At 38.5% G+C, this 22,968-nt stretch overlaps 1 protein-coding gene across 1 annotated transcript in view; it reads right to left on the bottom strand.

The window, feature by feature from the left end:
- Positions 1-5,253: 5,253 nt before the first annotated feature.
- LOC137802198 (gamma-aminobutyric acid receptor subunit beta-2-like) overlaps positions 5,254-22,968 on the bottom strand; it is a 56,433-nt gene continuing 38,718 nt past the window's right edge. Inside the window, exons 6-10 of the mRNA XM_068599856.1 lie at positions 15,550-15,687; positions 13,610-13,762; positions 11,098-11,342; positions 10,206-10,346; positions 5,254-9,867 (exon numbers count right to left, since the gene is read on the bottom strand). Of these exons, the coding sequence (XP_068455957.1) occupies positions 9,520-9,867; positions 10,206-10,346; positions 11,098-11,342; positions 13,610-13,762; positions 15,550-15,687 (1,025 nt within the window). The 3' untranslated portion in view covers positions 5,254-9,519. The remainder of the gene's footprint in view (positions 9,868-10,205; positions 10,347-11,097; positions 11,343-13,609; positions 13,763-15,549; positions 15,688-22,968) is intronic.

Here is a 22,968-nt window from a genome sequence, read left to right as displayed (position 1 = left end):
AATGGAACAATTAAAATAATAACACCTGCTATTTAAAAACAGAACTTCTTCACAAAATCCTGATTTAGTTCATGGGTTAAAGCCACAATAACAGTTTAACACAATCTGGGATTAAGGTTGTAATTGTCCAAAATGATACCGTAATTTATTTCTAATTTGCCCTTACCCTTTATAATAAAATGCAGCAACTTACACAGCGTGATCATCCAACATGTTAAATCAAACAAAGACTTAATCTTGATTTAGAGCATTTCAGTCTTTGACAAATATAAATCTTATTTCAAACGATGATGTATGCCCATACAACACATCATATCGTGTAATATCACCCTGCTACATCCAACATGGATGTCTCAGTACTTCCACAAGTGAAGCTCCGTATGTGCAACCAGACGGACTTCTATCAAAATATCTCTTCCTGTCATGAATTAATCTAATCTTTGCAGTTCATTCCCCAGTGCATACATCAATCAATGTGTGCATACTTCATGAGTACGTCATTTGTGAAGACACATAGTATCTCCTTTTGCTATGTAGAGAAGCTCTCTGCACCAGAGAGGCGTCACTCTTTTTAACGACCTACACATGCCGTATTCCTGCTTCATCTTTGCAATGCACATGGCCCAGCATGTGGGTAATTCTGTAGAAAGACAACTGGAGAAAATCCTTTAGAGAACAGAAATGAATAGAGGAGAATAAAGAGACCGAAAGAGAGTGTGAGTCACTTGAAGAGAAACTGAGAATGACTCGCAGGGAGATACACTGGGAGGGAGAAGACAAGATGGAGAGAAACAAAAGGAATTGCTAATATGACTTGTCAATGCACTGTTGCTATGGTGGATGTAGCCTACAACATGAGGAAAACATGTTATGAATCTCCTCCAGCAGGATGCCTGCCTGCATATTGCAGCGCCAAGGTTCAAAGTGACATTGTGCAACACAAAAAGTTGCACACAGAAAAAGAAACGGAACACCCACAACCACACAAATAGACTCATTATGAGACGGATCATTGTGTTCCTGACTTAAATTCAGCCTGTGGTCTTCTGCGAGCACAAATCAGAGGTTCGCACTCTGGCTACAACTACAGCTTCCAACAAATCCAACGACACATTCTCGGAGAGAACATGTTCAGGCGGGCGACATGCTTTTTTAAGAAGTGGTAATTCGGCATTGTAGCAAAGAATCCGTTTCATTTTCCACATTGTTAAATCTGCTCATCCGGTGTATGTTGGAGCTGGGGTTATTTCCTCGACAAGCAAGCCAGCAGCAAGACGCACACATAAAGCACACACAATCACACAATCACACCAACATTACATTGCGACTGGCTGACAGTATCTTTGCTCTAATCTGAATCTTAATTAGTCTGATAGCAACGTCCCATTAACATATATTCCTCCTAATTAACTCGGGACACACACATACAGAGCGAGAGAGGCTGAGCCAGAAAAATATAAGATGTTTATTGAAGTCTTATAAAATGTGGAAATATATTAACAAAGCAGAATAACAAACGTGAAGTTTAAACAATCAACCTCGTTCTTCCTTGCTGACAGAAAGAAAAAGCTCACATCCGCTGAATATCTACATTTGAATCATTTCAGGGCAATGTTTCTGGCCTTGTCATCAGCCGTGTTACCTAGTTTGTGTGTCTGCATATTTTCACTGGACACATGACTGAATGGAAAATGAAACCGACCTATCTGTGAACGAGATAGAAAACACATCTCAGCTTTGACGGAAAAGCCTTTGACCAGTATTACGTGGCTGCCTGGAGCTTTATCACTCCTCTTAAGCTTCAAACTCCAGCTCAACTTTAGATGTGTGAGGGACAATTGTCAACATCCACTTTTAATTTGGTTTGGGACACAAACATTGATCTCTTGGACATATAGTAAGTCCTGTGTTTGCTCCATCAATCTAATCATTAACCCTTCTGCCTGCCCTGTGTGGATTGTATAAACTATGTCAGTTCTGAGGATATACTGAGAACATAGGTGTGTTTATATTGGAGTTAGTTAAAAGCCTATAGTGCATCTTATACAAACACCAAAGGCTGAACAAGCTGCTGTATTTGACCCACTAGGAGTGAGAATGTGTTTCTCACTCCTGTAAAAGTCTGCTTACAGCCGCTCATACCTTTTTAATGGGTGTCCACGCTGTAGCAAGCTAGCGCTGCTGCTAGCTCTCCGCTGCTGCTAGCTCTCCGCTGCTGCTCGCTCTCCGCTGCTGCTTCTGCTAGCGCTGCAGGGAGCTCATGTATAGTAAGCGGAGAGCTAGCAACAGCGCTAGCTGACCACAGCGGGAAGCCAGTGGGTACACCACCGAAGGTTGTAGCGGCTTGTAACCCGACTTTTACGGTACATGACCACCTGTTATGTCCCACACTCAGGTCATGTGATATAGTGGAATAGTATAACTACTCTGTTTATTCTTTCCACTAATGATGGCCACACGATTTCAAATTTAAAATATTCTAGTAAGAGTCGGTACAGTGGTACTACTTCTAGGAAGGCACAGTTTAGGATCCAGTGCAAACAAGTCCTTTCCCCTATCATGCATATTATATAATTTCGACTGGAACCTTGGCTTCTCCATTTGATTCTCACTATTTCTCACAAGACTATGCTTTAATATTACAAGTGTCTTTCATAGGTGAGTCACCCTCCACAATAAAGCTGGTATGAAATATTGGCTGAACAAACACTGCTTTCTTTTGTTAGTCTAATCTGAAACACCGGATGATTTAGGAAAATGACGCTGTGGGTTGTACACAGCCCCACACACACACACACACACACACACACACACACACACACACACACACACACACACACACTGTGGGTGGTGACCAAAAAGGGTGCTGTGGGTGAAAGATGAAAAGGAGCATTTTGCATTAGACTCTAATGTCTTTGTTGCAATGCCAGGCTTGCCTACAGTTCTGTGTCATGACTCATGTCCTATCCAGAGCCCCCAGAGCTCTATTTCTACACCACTGCGCCTTGGTTTCAAATTCAGCATCACACAGTGCTTGTATGAAAAAAGCAATGAAAATTTGAAAAGGTCTTTGTTGCAATGGGATGCAGATTCTTTTGATTAAGCTGGCTTACGCTACGTATGCATTTCGAACACACACATAAACTGGAGATGGGCCCAAATGTGCCAGCAAAAAACTTTTACTGGAACTTTGGGATGTTTTACTGCTTTGCCCAAAGGCACTTCAGTTTTTGTTTGATGGCTTTTCATTCATCCCCATTTCTTTAGAAGCAAAATTCTGTCAGATATTTTAAAGACTGCAGTCATGTGGTGCTGCTTCATATCAGCAGTCTGTAGTGACAGCTGTCTTCCAGAAACCACATTCTCTCATTAATAGCTTCATATCAGGAATGGGATTTGAAGCGCCACACGACCACCAGGGTACAGATCACACATGACACTTTTTTCAGGCCAAAACAGTCAGTTTATGGTGATTCCGCAAACCCATTTGTAGCACTGGAAATCTTTGATCATATCCACATGACGAGGCGGGAGGATGCCTTACCACGAACAACACAATGGGACACTTTTCATCTCGTCAGTCAGCGTATATTGGGATGTGGTAAACTGATCCAATATCATGATACGAACTGTTCTTACTCCAAATGCGTCAAATATCACCAACACAGGGGGGCACTGTGTAGCATGTGTATGCTTCACACCAGGCTCACAACTTACTCCGATGTCAAAACACTTGCGTCCTTACACTTATTTTTAGTAGCGTCCAATGTACAGTTTACTTGGTAGCTAATGTAATTTGCGAGTCATTTGAATTGTTATTAATTTCAATTAACATTAACTAAAAGGGCGTTTACTACACATCTAACAAGCGTATATTGACACGTCTGAAATTGATGCTAGAGAGGTACGTAGAGCATCATTTTAAGGTGAGGTTCAATGGTAAAAAGTAAAATGATACAAAAAAATCCCTCATATCATAAAAGTGTTAAAGTGAAGCTCATTAGGTTTCGGTATGTAAAGGTTTGCATGATTGGAAGAAAAAAAACTGCAGTGATTCAAGTTTGTATAAAATAGGAAAAGACATGATTAGAAATATTATTTTATTCAATAAAAATCTGTTCCATCTCGACAAAGGTAGCTCTAGAATTATTAAAATCTTCACACAACTCTGACAAATGTCCTTGGTCACAGACCAAATCATGTTTTGTTCAAAGCTACATTTGACCTTTGACAGCACATTTTTGCTAAAGTACACGACTATTTAGCCTTTGCTTGTAGTTTACAATGGTAAAACATATTAAAGATGATTGACTGTGTGAACTGTAGCGCTGAAACACTCCATTATACTTACCTTGTTCAAGGCACACATTGTTGGATCTCTAAAAAGTAAAATATATTGATGAACTCAGTAATAATATAAATATTTAACTGTAACGCAGTAATTATGAATTTCTTGGAGGACGAACCCCAGCACAGAAAAGCACTAACAATAATTGGGGAGTTGTAAACTGCCTCAGTTTCAGTTTCAGCCAGATGAGAGGAATCTATGTGAACTTTACTCAAGAAGACCAACTTGTGAAGTTGATCTGCAGTGGCTGCTGCCCTTAAATGATTGACAGCAGAACTGGGCGGTACTTGTTTGAACGGTAGGTATAGGTCTCTCAGCATTACGAACACATTATTTCCCTAAACATTTCAATGTGTACTACTGATCTGTGTGATGTGAAGCCTTGCCATTGAAATGCATGAGCAGTGGTTTGGAACATTTAGCCGCTCACTGCCAGCGAGACAGGTGACCTTGAAGCTACTGAGCTTTGGAATAAAGTTATTTAAAAATTGAACAAACTTTGGCCATCAGCATTAAATCCACACATCACAAGCACTAAAAATAGATGAACCAGAATATGATCTGTCACATATTATACTAGTAGACATATATGTCTGCAAGGAGGTTCCTGACATACATACAAATTGCAAATGTAAAACAGCTTGTACGCAGAAATATAGTAATGTTCTGTAATTTATCTCAACATGGTGGAGATTTAAGAGGAAAAAGAAGACATGTTTTCTTTAACTGTGATGTACGTACATTTATCCCAATGCATTGTGTTGATACACTATAACTTGTAAACCTTGACATTGTCTCACTGGGATTATTTTGGTTAGCAACAAATGCTGAATATAACAAATGTAATAACTCACCCACATGCTCAGTTTTCTGTTCCTGCAAGCGTAAAAATGAACACTCACAGATTTAGAACGGTATACAATATTTATTGACGATGTATTAATCTCCATAGGGTTTTCATAGTAAAGATAGACACTGACTTTTACAGGGCTTATCTTTGAGAAAGGTAGAGCTCAGGATTTGAGGAAATGTTCTTGTGAGTGGCACATACACGGATTTTTCAAGGTGGAGGGTGTTGAGAGGGTAGAAGGATTAATGCTCCTTGGAGTGAAGTCCAGGGTAGCAGGAGGCTAAGGCTTCTTCTGTGAGTGTGTGCAAACATACACTGTCACCAAGATGTGTCATTTAGGCTTTTAGGATGTCGGTCCGTCCTTGCTCTCCAGAGAAGACTCTGCTGTCTGATGAAAACCTTGCATTTCTAAAAAACCTTAACTTTCCAGGAATGAAAAGATAAAAGCCACTTTCAAACCATGTAAACCCATGTATTTCGTTTTTTTTTTTTTTTCAGTTTCATACAAGGGACCTTGCCAGGATTTTTTAAGCATACTTATATTAAGTTTTCAGAATCACTAGAGGACAATGTAGTCATTCTGTATAGTATAAATGTGAAAATTGCCAAAATTGGATTTACAAGGTTTTGCCAAAAACAGTGTTTGCAGTTTTTTTTTCTTCTTTTTTTTTTTTTTTTACACAGGAGTATAGAAGTATAAAAATATATGAAACAAAAAAGCGCTGTGAAGTACAAACACATATTCAAAGTGTAGAACTTATGAAGCAGACCTTTGAGCCAGTGTGCTTTGAAAACACATTACTGCCTGACGAACATACATCCACCACACTCTCACTCTCACACATGCCATGTCATCCACATACAGTTATATTCTGAAATTTAAGAACTTGATATTGGATACGTTGAGACAGGTCCTATGGCTGAGGTGGATTTAGTAGCTCAATGAACTTTCAAATATTTTAAGTGTTTAGTTTCTGCCAATGCTAAAAGTGTGCCATTCTGTTCATAGTGTAAATGTGTACTGTGGACAGTACGATGGGCCTGAAACGGAAGAAAGCAAACACAGTAAAGCTAAAAAAAACAACATCTGAGACAAACTCACTAAGGTAATGTCATTCAGTACAATTTGTGGGTCTGAAGTTGTTGTTTGTGGGTTGTATTGTTGTTCGAAGTGTGAATTGTGCTGACCTGAGATGGTTGACTTTCGGGCTGATACAAAGGCATCGCTAGCCTCTTAAATCACTTGACCCTTGTGTGTGTCTGTGTGTGTGTGTCTGTGTGTGTTTTTGAAAAGGTGGTGTACATGCAGCTATTTCTAGCTGATCATTGGTCCAATAAATTGTAATACTTTTGCTGACACATTGCAGCAAATACATGCTGCAAACAAATATCAACTACATTCATGAATACAGTATACGTTACATTTTGGCAAAACCAAAGAAATGTGCTTCGACAAATTGAGCAAAAAGAAAAAAGGTGAACAAGTGATACTGTAAAATAGACTATATACATAGTTTACTTCAGCCTTCGCATTCTCTGAACATTACTGTATAAACCATATTGAAAATGTCCTTTTTTGTCTTTTACATTGAAAGTTATTAGGTATTTATTTACACATTTAAAATGTTCCAATTGCTGATTAATATTATACTATCTGAAAGTTTATATATTTACATATTTAAATATGTTTGTGTCGGGGTCGAGATCCCAAATTTGAGTGCAATTCACCCTTATCTATAGAAAAATGTACAAATGCCAATAATCAGTTTAAGTAACGTCAGAATCTATCTGGATCCCTTTCTGTATGTTTTTTTTTATTCTTAAAAAATAAAGCAAACAAGAAAGATGAGAATAATTCTGTTTGACCTAATCATCAGAACTATAAAAAAAAACCTCCCAAAACTAAACATAACAATCTACTCGCGCAGTTTTCAATACCGAGATCAACACAATGTGAAAATGTTTCATTTTGATGAGCAACATGTAAACATCTGTGAGGTTATTGTAAGTTAGACCGATGCACAAAGTTCAGTCAAAGCTTACATTTTAGTTGTTGGGCAGTGTTTGTGAAAATGCATCGTTGTGTCGTTCATTAAACAGTTGGAACTGTTACATAAATGCTTTTTTAGAAAAATGGAAATATTCTTAATAACATCATTAATACCAATCAGATATATTTTAATAAATTGTAATTACAAACTCATGTATGCTCAATTGTGAATTGAAGTTCGGTGGAATTAGCGAATTAAACACAAATAAGCACACATTAAATGAAAAAAACTTTCAGTGAGAAAGGAGAAAGTGAGCAAAAACTAAATATCAAGGCGTTACTACTGTACAGATCATGCAGTGAGACGTAACTGTATGTGGCTACATTAAGTAAAATAAAAAAAGTATAACATTAAGTGTTTACACACACCGTCACAATCAAATTGAATGGCATACCAAGGTGGAGTTGGATCTTTGTTATTAAACTCCTAAGAATCACGTGAGACAAAGGCTCCAGTTCATAGTTTGCATTTTAGTGTGATTTGTGAAGGAGATTTGGATTCACCTCCTCTTCCTTCTCATGTCGTCAGCAATACTGAACGTTCGCACATGAGCCTTTGTCCCTCGCGGCGGCTCCAGCTCCTGGTTTGGTAGTTTGATTATGCGGGAAAGAGACCTTAATGCTCGAGTTCATTCATGCGGACATTGTGGCAAATCTATCGGGAGAGGGACACACAACTCGTATGTATTGCAGCCCTAGTTTTACTTGTTGTGACTGAAAAATAAAGTGTAACTGTTGTCCTGTTAATGTAGTTCTTCTTTGTAAGACAGTCCCCATAAGCACCAGGTATTAGAAGAACGATACAGCCTCTATGGCTTTTTAAGAACTCGTGTGCAAAATCTTTTATAAAAATCTACGTTGTGTCCAAAGCACAGCATCATTTGTAAATACTCTGTAATTATCGGTTACATGTCAGTTTTTGATTTACGGCTATGTCCTTTATGAGCATCAATCCATTTATTTTTTTCAATCTGGAAACATTGCACGACGACTAAGAGGTTGTAAACTAATGATAATTATATTAATTTGGCTTGCTAGGCAGATATAATAAATAAACTCAGAGGCAACAAAAGGAAAAATCTTCTGCATGAAAAATATATTAAAAATAATGGTGTCAAAGGCTGATATTTGAAGGTTTGTTTGTGCTTTGTATGCATTGTGGCCTTTCTGTGGCCCAATAGAGTCCTTCAAAATTAAGTATCAGTGTTCTTATTGAACCTTGAAAGAATAATCATAGATAATAAAGTGCCTTTTTCAGCAGTTCTGATTTTTTTTTTTCTGTCTATGTGGTAAATACATGTCCGGGAAGTGAGTATAGAGGGCTGACATGGGAATGTTGTTGGTCATAGTATCCCTATAATAAAAGCTATACATGTGATATTTATGTGTATATATACACACACATCTAAAGACTAAACTACTTTCTTCAGATTCAGATGTCCCCAAAATACATTCATACTGTGTATATGTGTTTTTGGGGTAGAATCCAACATCAATACTTCTAATAATATAGACGTGAAGCCAATTTGGCAAAAGACAAATATATAATATTTTCTTTCTTAGTGCAATCTGAGTTAAAACCTGGAATTTTTGGAATGCTCTTTGTTGATATTACATAATGCATTTGTATTAAAATGGTTTATGATCTGAGAAGATGCTTAGAAATAAATTATTTAGTGCCCCCAGTATAATAAAGTAGAAAAAGATTGATACATTACTTCCATAGCACACAATATTGTAAGTTGTGAACTTCAGGCCCTTGTATAGTATGAAATCAATGCTAGCAACAATACATTTTGTCTGTTTGACATAATTATTCTTAGAAAACCCTGCTGACCTGAAACTTGCTTTAACACTATTGAAGCGTCGTTAATAGTAAATTATCATTTTGTGTTACTGTCAATTGGTTTCTGACTGATATAATTTGGCAAAAGATTATGTGTGCTGTAGATCTAACATAATAAAAACATAAAAAAAATATGCAAACAAACATAAAAAAAATGGCAATATACACAATGCACATAGTATGTACAATTTAAACAATTACTCAGGTACAGGCACCTTATTATATGTTTGTAATCTCTCTTTTATAAGGTTTTCACGTGTTAGCCAGCAAATGGGGTATTCCAAGATATGATGTTCCAGTCCTGAATATATAATTCAGTCCAGTTTACAAGATCACATAAAAATGAAACAAACCGGATACAAACAACAAATGAGCAACATATTTTGCTGTTTGTTCTCGCACGCACCGATGTCCTTTTGTTTCTTTTAATTGACGTAGTAAAGCCAGTAAACAACGTTAAAGAAGGAGAAGACCGTCGGGAAGATGACCCTCGACCATTTGTCAATAGAGTTTACATCAGTCAAGTCTGGGATGTTGATCTTTAACTGTGACGCACGCCTCCGTAGTCGACTCTTCTTTTGAGTCATGTGGCACTCCAGCGTGTTTCGACCAAAGTTGTGCCTGGCCAGCCCTGCTTTGCGGTACTGCAGAGTCGAGCTGTCGTATGTCAGCATGGTATTTCGCGGGTCGTTGAGACCCAGAGCCAGCTCTGAGACGCCCATGTCGTTCTTGATGTCCAAGGTGCCCAAAAGGATGTTTTCGTGTGTGTCCATCTACCCAAGAAAGAGTCAAGTTTGTGTAGTGTATTAATATCATGCAATAACAGTTTTCTCTCAATTACATTTCACTAAAATGACAAAGATAGATGTTGGATGGAGAGGAGGCAGATGGTATGAATCGACTCCGAAGAACATTGGACCTACATTTGCCAGGCGGCCAAAAACACAACTCAATATATATGCTGATTAAACTTCTGTCTGCTCCATGTGCAACCTGGTAACCTATCTTCAACTTAATAATGTGATAATATGTCAATGTTGTGTTTGTTCTGCAATGGAAATGGAAATGTATAGAAGCAGTTTGACATTTTGAAATACATTTCCTGCGGTACCTTGTTCTTTTGTTCACCGAGTCCAATTGCGCCGTCGTCTACAAAGATTGGTTCCCACAACGAGTCGTGACCATCGAGATCTCTTTGTTTCATTCTTGCATACAGAGTATCATCTCTGCCGACTACATTCCCCACAAGCCACTGCAAGCAAACATAATCACCGCATTTACTTGAGCCACTGAAAAGTAAATGCAAATAAGTGTGGACATGCACTTCAGTTTAGAATAAGGAATAGTGTCATCAGAGGCTTCAGTTTTACTTTCCTCTTCTGCCTTCACTTGATATGACAGGATGTAAAAGCAATACGCTGTAAAGACAGTGTTTTGTATTCGACTAAGATCATCACGTCCATGTGCAGCCATGTCATGGTGGCCATTTTGCATCTCTGCTCGTAAGTATTTGGTTCACTTCACCTGGGAGCACACACTGTGGAAGTAAACACAACTCTTTCTATTGAGACAAAGAGCCAAGTGGCTCTGAGACCTTCTTTCCCTCTATTGCAGCTGGCAACATGTCTCATTTGGATTTCAAACCGGGCTTGTACAAGCTTATTAGGCTGCCTTCTTTGGCACACTAAAGGCAGGAAACATTAGGTCAACCCTCTATTTGAAGTGGTGACATTTCTTTTTTTCCCCTTGTAATTATTCTAAGCTCCTTAGACAGCTTTATGAATAATTAAATTGATATTCCACTGCAAAGTGAAGAAAACATGTGATTTTCTGAATCTAGAGCAAAGAAAATCGCTTTCACTTGAAAATGTGAGAATGTGGAAGCTCATCATCAAGTCTGTGCCTGTACAGAAAAAAAAATGCATACATGGAGGCATTTCTTCAGAAACATTCTATATTTGAAGAAATACGAGTTGACAAACTCCAGGCTAACGTATTCTTACCTTGTTTGGATCCATCCTCATCTTTTCATTGTTAGCTAAGGTTAGTTTCTCAGCTGCCCTTTTCTGACGTTGAGGGCCCCGGCCAAAGAATATGTAGTTTACCAGCGCATACTCCAGCAGAGCCAGGAAGACAAAGACAAAGCAGCCCATGAGGTACATGTCTATGGCCTTGACGTAGGGGATTTTGGGGAGGGTTTCTCTCAGATGGGTGTTAATGGTAGTCATGGTCAGCACCGTGGTAATACCTGGAGGAGAAAGAACATTACATTGTAACACAAATAGTACAAATCCACAATGTTGCAGTTGAAAATATGGCATTGTTTATGTAATGCACGCACAAATTGACTTATTGCATTTTTCCTTTTTTTTTTTAAAATCAAGAGCAACTAAAGGCCAATTTGCGATGAGATCACAGCAGACGCAAAGCCAAATCGGGCCATGGGCTCAAAGGGGGGTATTTGACTTCCCGTTGGCATCGTTTCTGTGGTGCGGACATGTCATTATAACACATTACGTAGCACCATGCTTTCAAACCATTACTCTCTGTACTCTTCTGACTGAATGTGTGACAGTTTCATGTGTTTTAAGGCTTGCGACTTCAAGACATCTTTGTGATCTACTGGATACCATGTCTGTGCTTGATTAAGCCTGCCAGGATCAATGCACCCCAGGGACTTACCCCCATGACATCAAACCATGCATCAGGAGACGAGCTAAAAGATGTGCACCTGAAGCGCTGCAGCGATTTGAAATTCAAATGTCAACCTTGGCCCTGTTCATTAGCAGAGAACTCCTACTGAGAAAAGTTGTAGACGGTTCTTAAATCCTCGCCCAGCACGCTGTGGAGGATAGTTACTGTCAGATTGACAGTGCATATCAACGAGTTGAGTTTCTGCTTATTATGAGTGGCATGCTTACACTTGCTGGTAGTCATTTCATTTCATATCCTTGTTGTTTTGGCAAAGTACTGGCTGCTGTTGGATTTAGTGTGTCTGCTGTATGATATATATATATATATATATATATATATATATATATATATATATATATATATATATATATATATATATATATATATATATATATGCAGGAATTGTATATGGCATGAGAGGCCTGATTCTAAAGCTAAAGATTCTAAAGATTTTCCTTGCATGATTAAATAATTGTGTTCTCCTATAGCGCTCACAAATCCACCCACGCGCACCCGTCTATTCTACTGTGAAAGCACACAAAGCCAGATTTTTTATTTTTTTTTAAGGCAATTTCTATTGAGAGTCTCAGTAAACAATTACTAAATTATTTTACAGCTGTCACAAAAGCCGTCAGGTGACCTGCGCTCAAAATAGGATTCAGGCAATTTTTCCAAGCTGCTGCTCCAAGGGCTTAACAATAACAACAAAGGATTCCGACAGCACAGTGGCCATGTGATGCAGCCATTACAGGTCCATTTTATTGTCAGAAACCAGGTCAGAATAAAGTGGTTCCTGAATCTGGTGTAGACTAGAGGCTGACCCAACATTTCCCAACTCTGCTGACCCGCCTCCATTATGGAGTATTACCTTTTTTTTTTTCCCCTCACTAAATCCCATGCATGCCTTACGCCCGGATCACTAAATGCAGCTCAGTCGTCAATCAGCGAAATTGCCTTGTCCACTAAAGCGAGGGATGGGTTGAAGGATGGATAAGGGAGTTGGGTGAAAAGAAGACAGGGAGTTTCCAATAAACACTGAGGAAGCCAGAGGCTCAATACAAAGCTTACAGGCTACACAGTCTTTACATGTTTCAGGATGACGGGGGATATTGTGACTACCAGAAAAGCTAAGAGGCTCTTGAGGTTAAGTGGGAAAAAATAAAACAGTTCATCCGTCATCCTGTGTCTGTGGGGTACAGCAGCATGTGTTGTACCTGTTAACATCCACCATGTGTTAAACAAATGAAACAGCCATAAAGTCACATGCTCATCTGTATCTAAGGATGTGTACTTGTGGATCAGTGCAGTGGTATAATGCAATGACTGTATAATGACCATGCATGGACTTAATAAAGACAAAAAGCAATGTGATTCATATTTCAGTGGATATATCTATAAAAGTAAAATGTAAAGAGGACATTTTTAATTTGTATTTATTTATATATAGTCATGGTCTTTGCAGCACTATCACATGTAATTGTAATGATGATTATTGTGGAAAAAGTTTTTGCTATTCCCCAGAAAAAAGGCAAAAACCTCTTCTACAAACCACTGCTTAATCCTTTGTGAGTATATTTAGAGCTGTTATAGATGTTCTTGTGTGACTTAGTGTGATATATGTTCTGATTTCTTTTCTCCCTCAACTTGTGTTCCTCGTCTCTATTTGGCCTTGCAATGAATGATGTGTTATGTTATGAGGTACACATGGGGTAAAACATATTCAACCTATGTTTAGCTTCCTCGGGTCAGTCTATTTTTTATATTTAAAGCATCTACCCCAATCTCCTGTCAATCTGTCTATATTTGCATTGCGGGCCTCACCCAGAGCCACTCTGGCAGCAGAGGCGTCATAGTTGATCCAGAAGGAGACCCATGAGAGGATTGTGATAAGTATAGAAGGCATGTATGTCTGCAGGATGAAGTACCCGATGTTTCTCTTCAGTTTAAAACTAAGGGACAGACGAGGGTAAGCACCTGCAGAGAAGAGACAGGGAAGAAAAGGAAACAGTCACGTTTTTTATTTGCTTTCTGGTTAAAAAAAAGTACAGTTTGGTTAAATGCAGCCACAACATCTTATTGTTCAAGGTTGGGGAATGTCATGTGTGATAATTAGCTGCCAAGTTCACAAGTGGTAGAATATAGAGTATGGATGCTATAGTTTGTTTTTCTAGTCAGCTATTTTGTGCATTCATCATTTTTTAACTTCGCTTTTTTAAAATGTTAATCAAAAAAGGTATTCTGGAGAGACTCTCAAAAACATAGAAGTTACTAATTACATTATTGATTTAAATGTGGTTTGGTTAATCCATTAAGTTTTGACCTTTTTTGAAAAAGAGACTTTCATCCCAATTTCCGTGGGGCTGAAGTTAAATCGTCAACACTCTCCAGAATGACCTCATCTCCACCGTCTGTGTTTATCCACAATATTTCAAGAGGTTTGATGGTTTCTCCGTTGATGGGCCTTTTTTTGTTGTCGCTTATCTTGCTCAATTGAAAATAAACTTACAGTAGGGGTTTTGGGTTGGGCAAATTGTATCACCACATATATTTCTCTCCTTTGGGAATTGCCTGCATTTTGGTTTGAGTAGCGTTGCAACTTCTAGGCAACAAAGTAGGAGCTAGACTGCACTGCACTATACAGTAATGAAGACACAGAAGAGGGCCAAGAAAGGAATATTAAGTCGTTGTAATGACGGCATCAACAACCCACCAGCCTAAGCTCGTCTTGGAACGTTGCCACTCAGACCTGCTTTGTAATTTAGCTAATGTTAGCATGAGCCACTGAGAGAATCCTTTAATTATGTCTTTATGGAGTGAGGAAACTGTTAAACCGGTAAAATGGCAGAGCGGAGGCGCGACAGTACATATTCATTATTCATCAGGCAACAATGACATTGCCTATCCTTGGAGTGAAACATGCCATTTGTATTTAGTAAATGCCCAGGCACTTGTGCTGATGTTTGCATCTCCAGGTGCCCCCCAGGTCATTCACTCCATATCGCAATAGACAGCAAATTAAAAAAGGGAATCCCTGCTTGCCATATAGGGCAATACAATCAAGCTCACTTCGGGGACACATTGGGCAGTTAACAAACGCATACACTCATGCATACACAAACATTTTGCATGCATCAGAAAGCATTATGTTATTAATAGGGTTGCGTAGAACATGTGACCCCTGCAGCTAACAACTCGCTTTCTCATTGGTGGAGTCGCTACGCTGTTATTGTATTAGTGTTTAGCTCTCATTCTCTGCGGTATACTAAAAGTATATTCAGCGGCACCGCTGTCCCGCTTACGATTGCTTGCTTGTATAACAAATTCATGAATATGAAAATGCAGAAGAGATGAATATTACATTGTATCAGACAGCATCCTTTTTGTTTATTGCTGTTAAATAAGTCATAGCGTCTTCCATCTCCCAGGACGGTCCTTCATTTGAAGGTTGGTATGTGTGTGTGTTTTTTTTCTGGAAATTGGCAGATGTTATTTCACTTATCAATCTGTGCAAATTGAGAAAAGAGTCAACTTCCATAATGCCCTCTTTCTACCATGATAATAAGGAAAGTGAAATAAACCTTACTGATAACAAAAGGATGACAAATAATTAAGGCATACGTGTGTGCATATGTGCTAACAAATAACATTAAATATGCTTCAAATCAATATTTATTTCCGGGCCAATACTGTTGGATTGCATTATCTTGCACACCATACCATCAGCTAGGATTCATGCATTTCAAGCTGCGTGTTAGCCTTACCTGTGGAGAAGACGACATTCTTGGAGATGAGATTATGATCCACAATGTCAAACTGGGGCAGTTCGATCCTGTCCACCCCCGTCACGGCATTGTTCCCTCCTCGCCAGTAGAACTCAATGTCATCGGTAGTGTAGCCATCTGAGATGCAGGAACAGAGCACAGGAATTACTGAGGATTGTTAATGGTTTATTATATATATATATATATATATATATATATATATATATATATATATATATATATATATATATATATATATATATATATGATCATAATCATTTCCCATCTGGATTCCATGCAGCCCAGTTAAATAATCACTTAACATGATTTGGGTTGCATTTCTCATCATTTTACATTCTGCTGACAGTAGACAAAGTAATTGGTCTTTGGTTCACCGACTTAAAACAAGAGATCCTCCACAAGGAAAGGATATAGTCTGTTACATCTTACTTTTTGCTCAGAACGTGTTTATTTAAGCTGTACCTGAAAACATCCAGGCTAATTTTGATATTATATCTTTGTATGGGATACTTTATGATTCTGATTAGTGATGAGTCAATTTAGAGAAAGATATAACTCAGGGTGTGTTTATTTATGTTCATGATGTATTATTATTATAATAATAATAATACTGCGTTCAAAAAAATATGCACAATGTAACATCTCTCGTTCCCCAGTTGAGCAAAGCAGATCCAAAACAGATATAGCCTTTGCTCAAGGGCTCCTTAAAACCAACTTCTGAGGTACCTACAAGTAATGCAGATGCTTATTCTTTCTTGATAATAACTAACTGCTGGATAAGTCTGTTGAAACTATGACTAATATATATATATATATATATATATATATATATATATATATATATATATATATATATATATATATATATAGCATACGAGTCATCTTTATGTTTCGTCCCGTGAGCAACTAAATGATTAAATACCAGGAGCAAAAATGATTAAGTAAACAGGCCTGGATTCCATTTTCATCTCTAAAACCCAGTAAAATCTTTAAAAGGGACAAGTAGTAAGTCCATTAATATTAATCTGAACCACAGCTACTCGCTCTTTTGCTCTCATTTTGGCCCAATCAGTGGAGACATGGACAGCAAGGCGACTCGTGGGCAGGAGCAATAAATGATTGAGTAGCATGTAGTTATAGTTGAAGACAAGTGCTGCTATAAAAAAGAAGAAGAAGAAAAGTCGAAAATGTTCATTAGACCATGAAACTTGGCTCTTGCATAATCCACTGCCTACTGTCTGCTCTAGTGCAGCTGACATGTCTGCTGACTCCGGGGCATACGAGTAGTGGTCTCAGAGAGGGGATGGGAAGGAGATGAGGAGACGGGGTGAGACAGGAGACAGCTGGGGTTAGTGCACTTCTTTTTTTTTTTAGAAAACTGGCTTCCCATTAACAACAAGTTAAAACTCTGTTGGACTCAATTAAAACAGCAATTTGCACAATACATATGAACATATTGTGATACTATATGATATGTGCATGAAGGTCTTAATGAAGCTGTTTTAAAGCCTCCTTACACCACAGTAGAACTTGTCATTATAGAAAGAAAGAATTGCAGAATGCAGAAAATAAAACACACGTACAGCCGACGAGCTTTTTCTACAGCACAGATGGCATTATTACTTTTCCATATTGGGATTCTTTAGGGCTACAAAAGGGGTTGTGAAGCGACACAGAGCTCATTTTGATAGAGCAACACAGTCAAGAGTGCTATATTTGTGTGTGTATATATATATATATATATATATATATATATATATATATATATATATATATATATATATAGCAGCAGATTGTCTCAAATGTCTGACAGCTCATCACAATGCATGTATTTAAGTGTGAACTTGCTCAACTGGGAGGCAGGAGGCCGAGACTTGCAATACACTATGCTGCATTAAGACAAACAACTGGATATTGTAGTCTTATATCATGAAACTCCCGGCACTGTTCAGTCCCTCCCATGTGTAATATTGCATTTTAGGCAACAGCAGGAGATGCTCAACAACAAATCTGGATTTTTTTTTTTTTTTCAATAACTCAACACGCAACATAATAATCATTCCTGAGGCACGCACGAGTTGTTACAATGCATCCAAGTAAGATTGGCCTGAGCCGTTATTGCTATAGCTCTTTTATTATGCGTGGAAGTTATTTTTGCACTGGTGTGTGACCAGTATTCTGTCATATGTACAAAATGCGCTTGTTTGTGTCGGGGCATGACAGAGATGACAAAAGCCCTGGCTGGATGACAAAGGAAAGCACGTTTGAAACAACACTTTAGCGGCAACTCCCGTGCTGTTTCATTGATCGGTGCATATAACATGAACCACACCTCTTCTGGTCTTTCCATTTCTCCACCACTCTTCTTCTCTGACTTGTTCTGTTTTTCATCTACATCCTCCTTCCACTTCTTCCAGTTGATTACGTTCCTCCTTACTACTATTATGTGTCCGTCGATCTTTCACTCCAGATTCCCTCTTCCTCTCCTTCCGCCATACCCTGTTCTGCTTAATTAATACTTGTGTGACCTATTTAGTTGCTCTGAATTATTAACACAGAGTCCTCAGTGGCTGCGTTCTACACCCTCACACGCTGACATCTCTTGGTCCTCTCGACGAGGAAGTGGAGTCGGGTGTTCGCCGCGTTCAGATATACTATAAAAAGTATGTATTTCCAAAACATTCATATGTAAAGCGGAGGGATGGGAGAAAGAGATGAGTTCTATCCACTCAGTTCCATTTAAAAAAAAAAAAAAAGCCTGGCAGCAGCAGTTTGAAACAACTTACAGACCATGAAGTGCTTCTCTACTAAGTGCAGAGCATAAGGAAATTGTATTAGTCGACATGGGATGAAATGAAGGCAGGTCAGGTCAGGGGCAAACAGAAATAACTTAATTTTGGATACATTACTTAAGTGATTAAATCGTGCCTGAACGCCCTCCTCTACTGGAGATTAAAAATGTAAATGAGTCAATTTGTTCAGTCACAGAGGATTGGCCCCGAATGATGAGCTCATTTTATTGATGACCCCCCTGATTTCTCCTCTTGCTTGAGCAACTGGGCCAAAACAAAGGATGTATCGATGTGTGAGGCATATTGACTTGATCCCCAGCTCCATGAGGATGAACCGTTTCTGCTTTGCACCTCCTCACGCAGAAATGTTTGTCTAATGATCTCAATATTGAGCAGGTAGATTCTAACACACATTCAAGCTTTGCAATAGTAGCCCAATGGCCGTGGCACATTGGGAGAAGTATTTGAATCAAAAGGTATAGCTTCAGTTAACACACCTGTGCATACACATTTTCAGTCAGAAAATAGGAGAGAAAGGTTTGTGCAAACATTTCAGTCAACGATGTGAAATGGCCCACATTTCTTTGAGTGCCCAGGCATCCAATCCACTTAACTCCATTGTGTCGACGTCATTGAGGCTGACTGTGCAGTTTTGCATCACCTCGCTTTCATATTAAATGATTATGTCACAGTATTTCCCATAGATAGATCATCCTGATTCCCATTAAAATGACTGAAATGAGTAAGGATGAGTAAGAGACATGATCTGCAATGCATGAAAGACAAGAAGAAGGTACTCTACCGTATATGTATTAACTATTAACCAATTAAATAAGAAAAGAGGGAATTAGCTTCCTGATTCCTCAGTGGCACGAGAGGCAAGCTCGTCTCTCAGTACAAAAAAAAAATACTAAGGGTGAGACAATGTGGATTCCAAAGTCTAGAAGTGTTGGCAGGCCAAAAATAAATGAAATTGTTCCCGATAGCATCAGAGGAGATAGCAATACAATTCTAAAGCTATTTAACTGGGACTCTGGCATATCTCCCTGACCAAATCTGACTTTTTATCAAGCTTATGAAATAATGTCTCCGTTGATTTGTTTAAATGGGCAAAGACGGATTTTGGAAGGTGATAAAACACTGACTTTGATATTGCTCTGGCCAAATTATAATTAAGGACAACAACGGTTTTGTTCTACTTCTAAATCACTGTAATACAACTTAGAGAATTGTGTTTTTTTTTTAAAATGTACACATGTATTTGACATTTTTAAAGGCCGCACCGACGCCGATAACAAGCGCTTTTATCGGATTTTCTTTACATCTTTGAGAAGGGATTGTTTGTGATTATATTGTTTACAAGCCTTGCTGGAGAACAGCACCTTTAATTTTAAAAAAAAACCAATACGAACCAAAGGAGTCTGGCGGAATATATGATACATACTATACCCTGAAAATTATAATACACTATCCAACCTAACAAGATCTGCAGCAATCTGACTTTTTCCAGTTTAGGTGGAAATGCATGTCAACTTGCATGACATAGATGCGTGGTGCATATCCACAGACATGGGCCACCGTGTATAAACGCAAAAAGATACACATGCTGGATTGGACCCACAAAGAGATCGTCACACACTGGCACACAGGTCAAATCAAACCCCTTGAACCACTGCCTGCCTCTCGCTCTTCCCTGTGATCGGAGAAGGCCACTCCATGCTTAAACATGTCTCAGATGAATCTTTGATTCCACACAGTTCAAAGCGACTTTAATGTTATTCCTGGTGTCCAAATTAAAAATGTCTTGGGAACTTCTGCGGTACACAGCAAGATGCAGCTGACTGCATGCCTGGACAGGGACAGAACATCTAAAAGATAAGATCAATAAATAAGCCACGCAAGCCCAAGTGTAGAAAGCCGTTCACACCCCACAGGATGTCTTAAAATGAGCTCTGATGGGCAAGGATGGATAGCCAGAGAGAGATAAACTGTGGAAGTGGCTCTGGCTATATGATGTGGATCGCTGGTGCAGAAAATATAACTATTACTTGGTAGAAATGCTGTAATGAAATGATAGTTTCATCATGAGTGCATAGCAACTGAGTACAATAATATGCCTCTCACGCCCCTCTCAGTGCATACAAACAAAACAACAGTTTGTCTGTTTGTGTTTGCACGTGTGAGGACGTTATTTATTGGTGACTGCAAATTTGTGTTTTCTCTTCACGTATTTTCAAAGTACTTAGATTCCTAATGTCTCTTTGTCCTGTAGAGCCATCTGCAGTCCCACTTATGCTAAAGCTAAAGCAGCTAATCAGGGGGAAAAAAAGCTTTTGTGTAGTATTCAGTGTTAAACGACTTAGTGACCCTGCTTTTAGCATGGCTATTTGTAAAAATGCACAGCAGCTGTACTTGTGAAGTCAGTGTTACATCTTGAACTCGACTCAGCTTCCTGTGAAGGAAGGGCTACTGTAAAGCAGCGAATACTTTACATTGTAAGCTACTCTAACGGTGACCCAGAACATCAGGAGGTTTAACCCTTTTAAATAATGCGTGAAATGGTATTTCCTTGCACTGAGGGGAAACCTTGAGTGTGCTACTATGCTAGTGTAAGTCCTGGATTACACATGCATTATAGAGATGATGGGGACGTAGTAACAATGCAGTTTGACAGGCCTTGCTGTTCCAGGTTATAAACACAACTCTTTTATGATACTGCTGAAAGTGAGGTTGAAGTATTGTGGTATTTAAGTAATTACCTTTTTTTTAAAAATAGAACTGCAAAAGTTATGAGCAAGAGTTAACCAACTGTCTCAAAGCTCTGCATGGATGATAAACTTGGAATAAAACTATGACAATAAAGAGAAATGTCTTAAACTAGAGGTGTAGATTTTCTTTTTTTTTATTGACCACGTCTCGTGTTGCCGTCGTCTTTGCGGTGTTAAAGATTTAGAAGCCAACAAAGAAGAAGAATGCAAAACCATTGATGTGAATAATTCTGGATTTTCAATTGGAAAGAAAAGTGGTCATTTCGACCGTTCATCCCTTAACAGCATAGCAGTTTAATAATCACTGTGAATTCTAAGAACAAATAGATCTGTAATACATTGTTGGCGTCTTTAAAAAAATCTGATCGCTGATTGAATTGATTAATTAAAAACTGTGCTACTGTTGCTCTCATGCAGACACCTCTCTCTGTCTGAAGTCACCACTATGGAGCCGCGCTTGATGACCCGCCGACAGCACTATTTGATTGGTTACACGTCAAAAGTAATAGCGTACCAACCCTGAAGGCTACCGTTCCTCTGTCAGTCAAAAGGTGCTGCCGATGTGTATCCAACCCAGTCTGCCGTGTAGTTCACGTCATACACTTCACTGACAAACCAGAGAATTACACCGGAACACGGGGCTCCATGATCAAAAGAATGTTTTTAACGCCGACACTCCATCTCTCTCTTCCCCGGACATTAATTACCTCGAAACACCGATAATGTATGTATGTACGCTGTCCATATGACCCTTAAAGCCATTCACGGTAGAAACATTCATATCTCCTTTGTGTTTTGTAATTTCAATTAAATAACAATGTTATAATAAAATGTACACACATTGAGGAAAAGTCAGGGTCCGATAGTTAAATGGTTTCTATTTGAACAAAGTTATTACGTCACAACATTTTAGAAAACGGTCAGAATTACTCCCTCGTAGTTCTAGAAGACGTTATTGTGAGCGTCTAAAGGACATCGCCACAGGGCACCTTTAAATTTGGGGGAGGCGGGGTAAAGTGGTTCGGTGGTAAATTACTTTCTGTTAGTGCACTTATGAATGTGACCCAGAGGTAAATTGTGATGTAACCAGTGAAATCTTTTCTTGAGCTTAAGTTAATTTACCAGAATACATTTTTTCGATTATTTAATTAACTTTTTTTCTTTCATTTTAGGTGTTAAAATATCACCGTATAAGAAAGAATGCACAATTCGGAATATTGTACCTTGGCATTGATAGCATAGGGTAGCGTATACATTAATTCGTCAATTGTTCAATGCACCACTCAAGCAGCGCGCTAAGTGACTTAATGCAAACACACCCACGAGCCTACGCAACCGCTGCATGCTGGGAATAGCTAACATGCTACGTGCAATGTTCAGCATCTGGACATTACTTTGATGTATTATATTGTCAAAATTGTGTCCACTTTACTTGTTAATTGTAGTGACGCTACACTGAGGAAGGTGGCTGTGTAATTGATAATTCGTTTGATTGATAATGCATATTCATGCTGCCAAGTGCCCACTGGAAAGGATCATCATTTGTTTGATGTATATACTAACATATTAAAGCACTATATGTTTTATATATGGTTATTTTAGTTTAAAGGTCTATCATGCAACACCCGTTACCCTTGTATTTTTAATCACCAACTTCTTACGTTAAACTTTGTCATTTGACTTTTACCCGAGTAAATATTCCTCTCTCTCAATCCCTGCCGTGCAACGTCTATGCATGTATTTGTTAATCATTTGTACTATTTCATCTATTCTTGCAAAACTCGCAAACCAAAACACAGGTGAGCAATTTGTGAATCCTCCAAACCATTAGTCACCGG

Source organism: Clinocottus analis, unplaced genomic scaffold (assembly GCF_023055335.1).
Source record: "Clinocottus analis isolate CAN_PGR_092001 unplaced genomic scaffold, fCliAna1.0.p SCAF_5, whole genome shotgun sequence".
Taxonomy (NCBI): domain Eukaryota; kingdom Metazoa; phylum Chordata; class Actinopteri; order Perciformes; family Cottidae; genus Clinocottus; species Clinocottus analis.
This window is presented reverse-complemented; position numbering and strand designations above follow the sequence as displayed.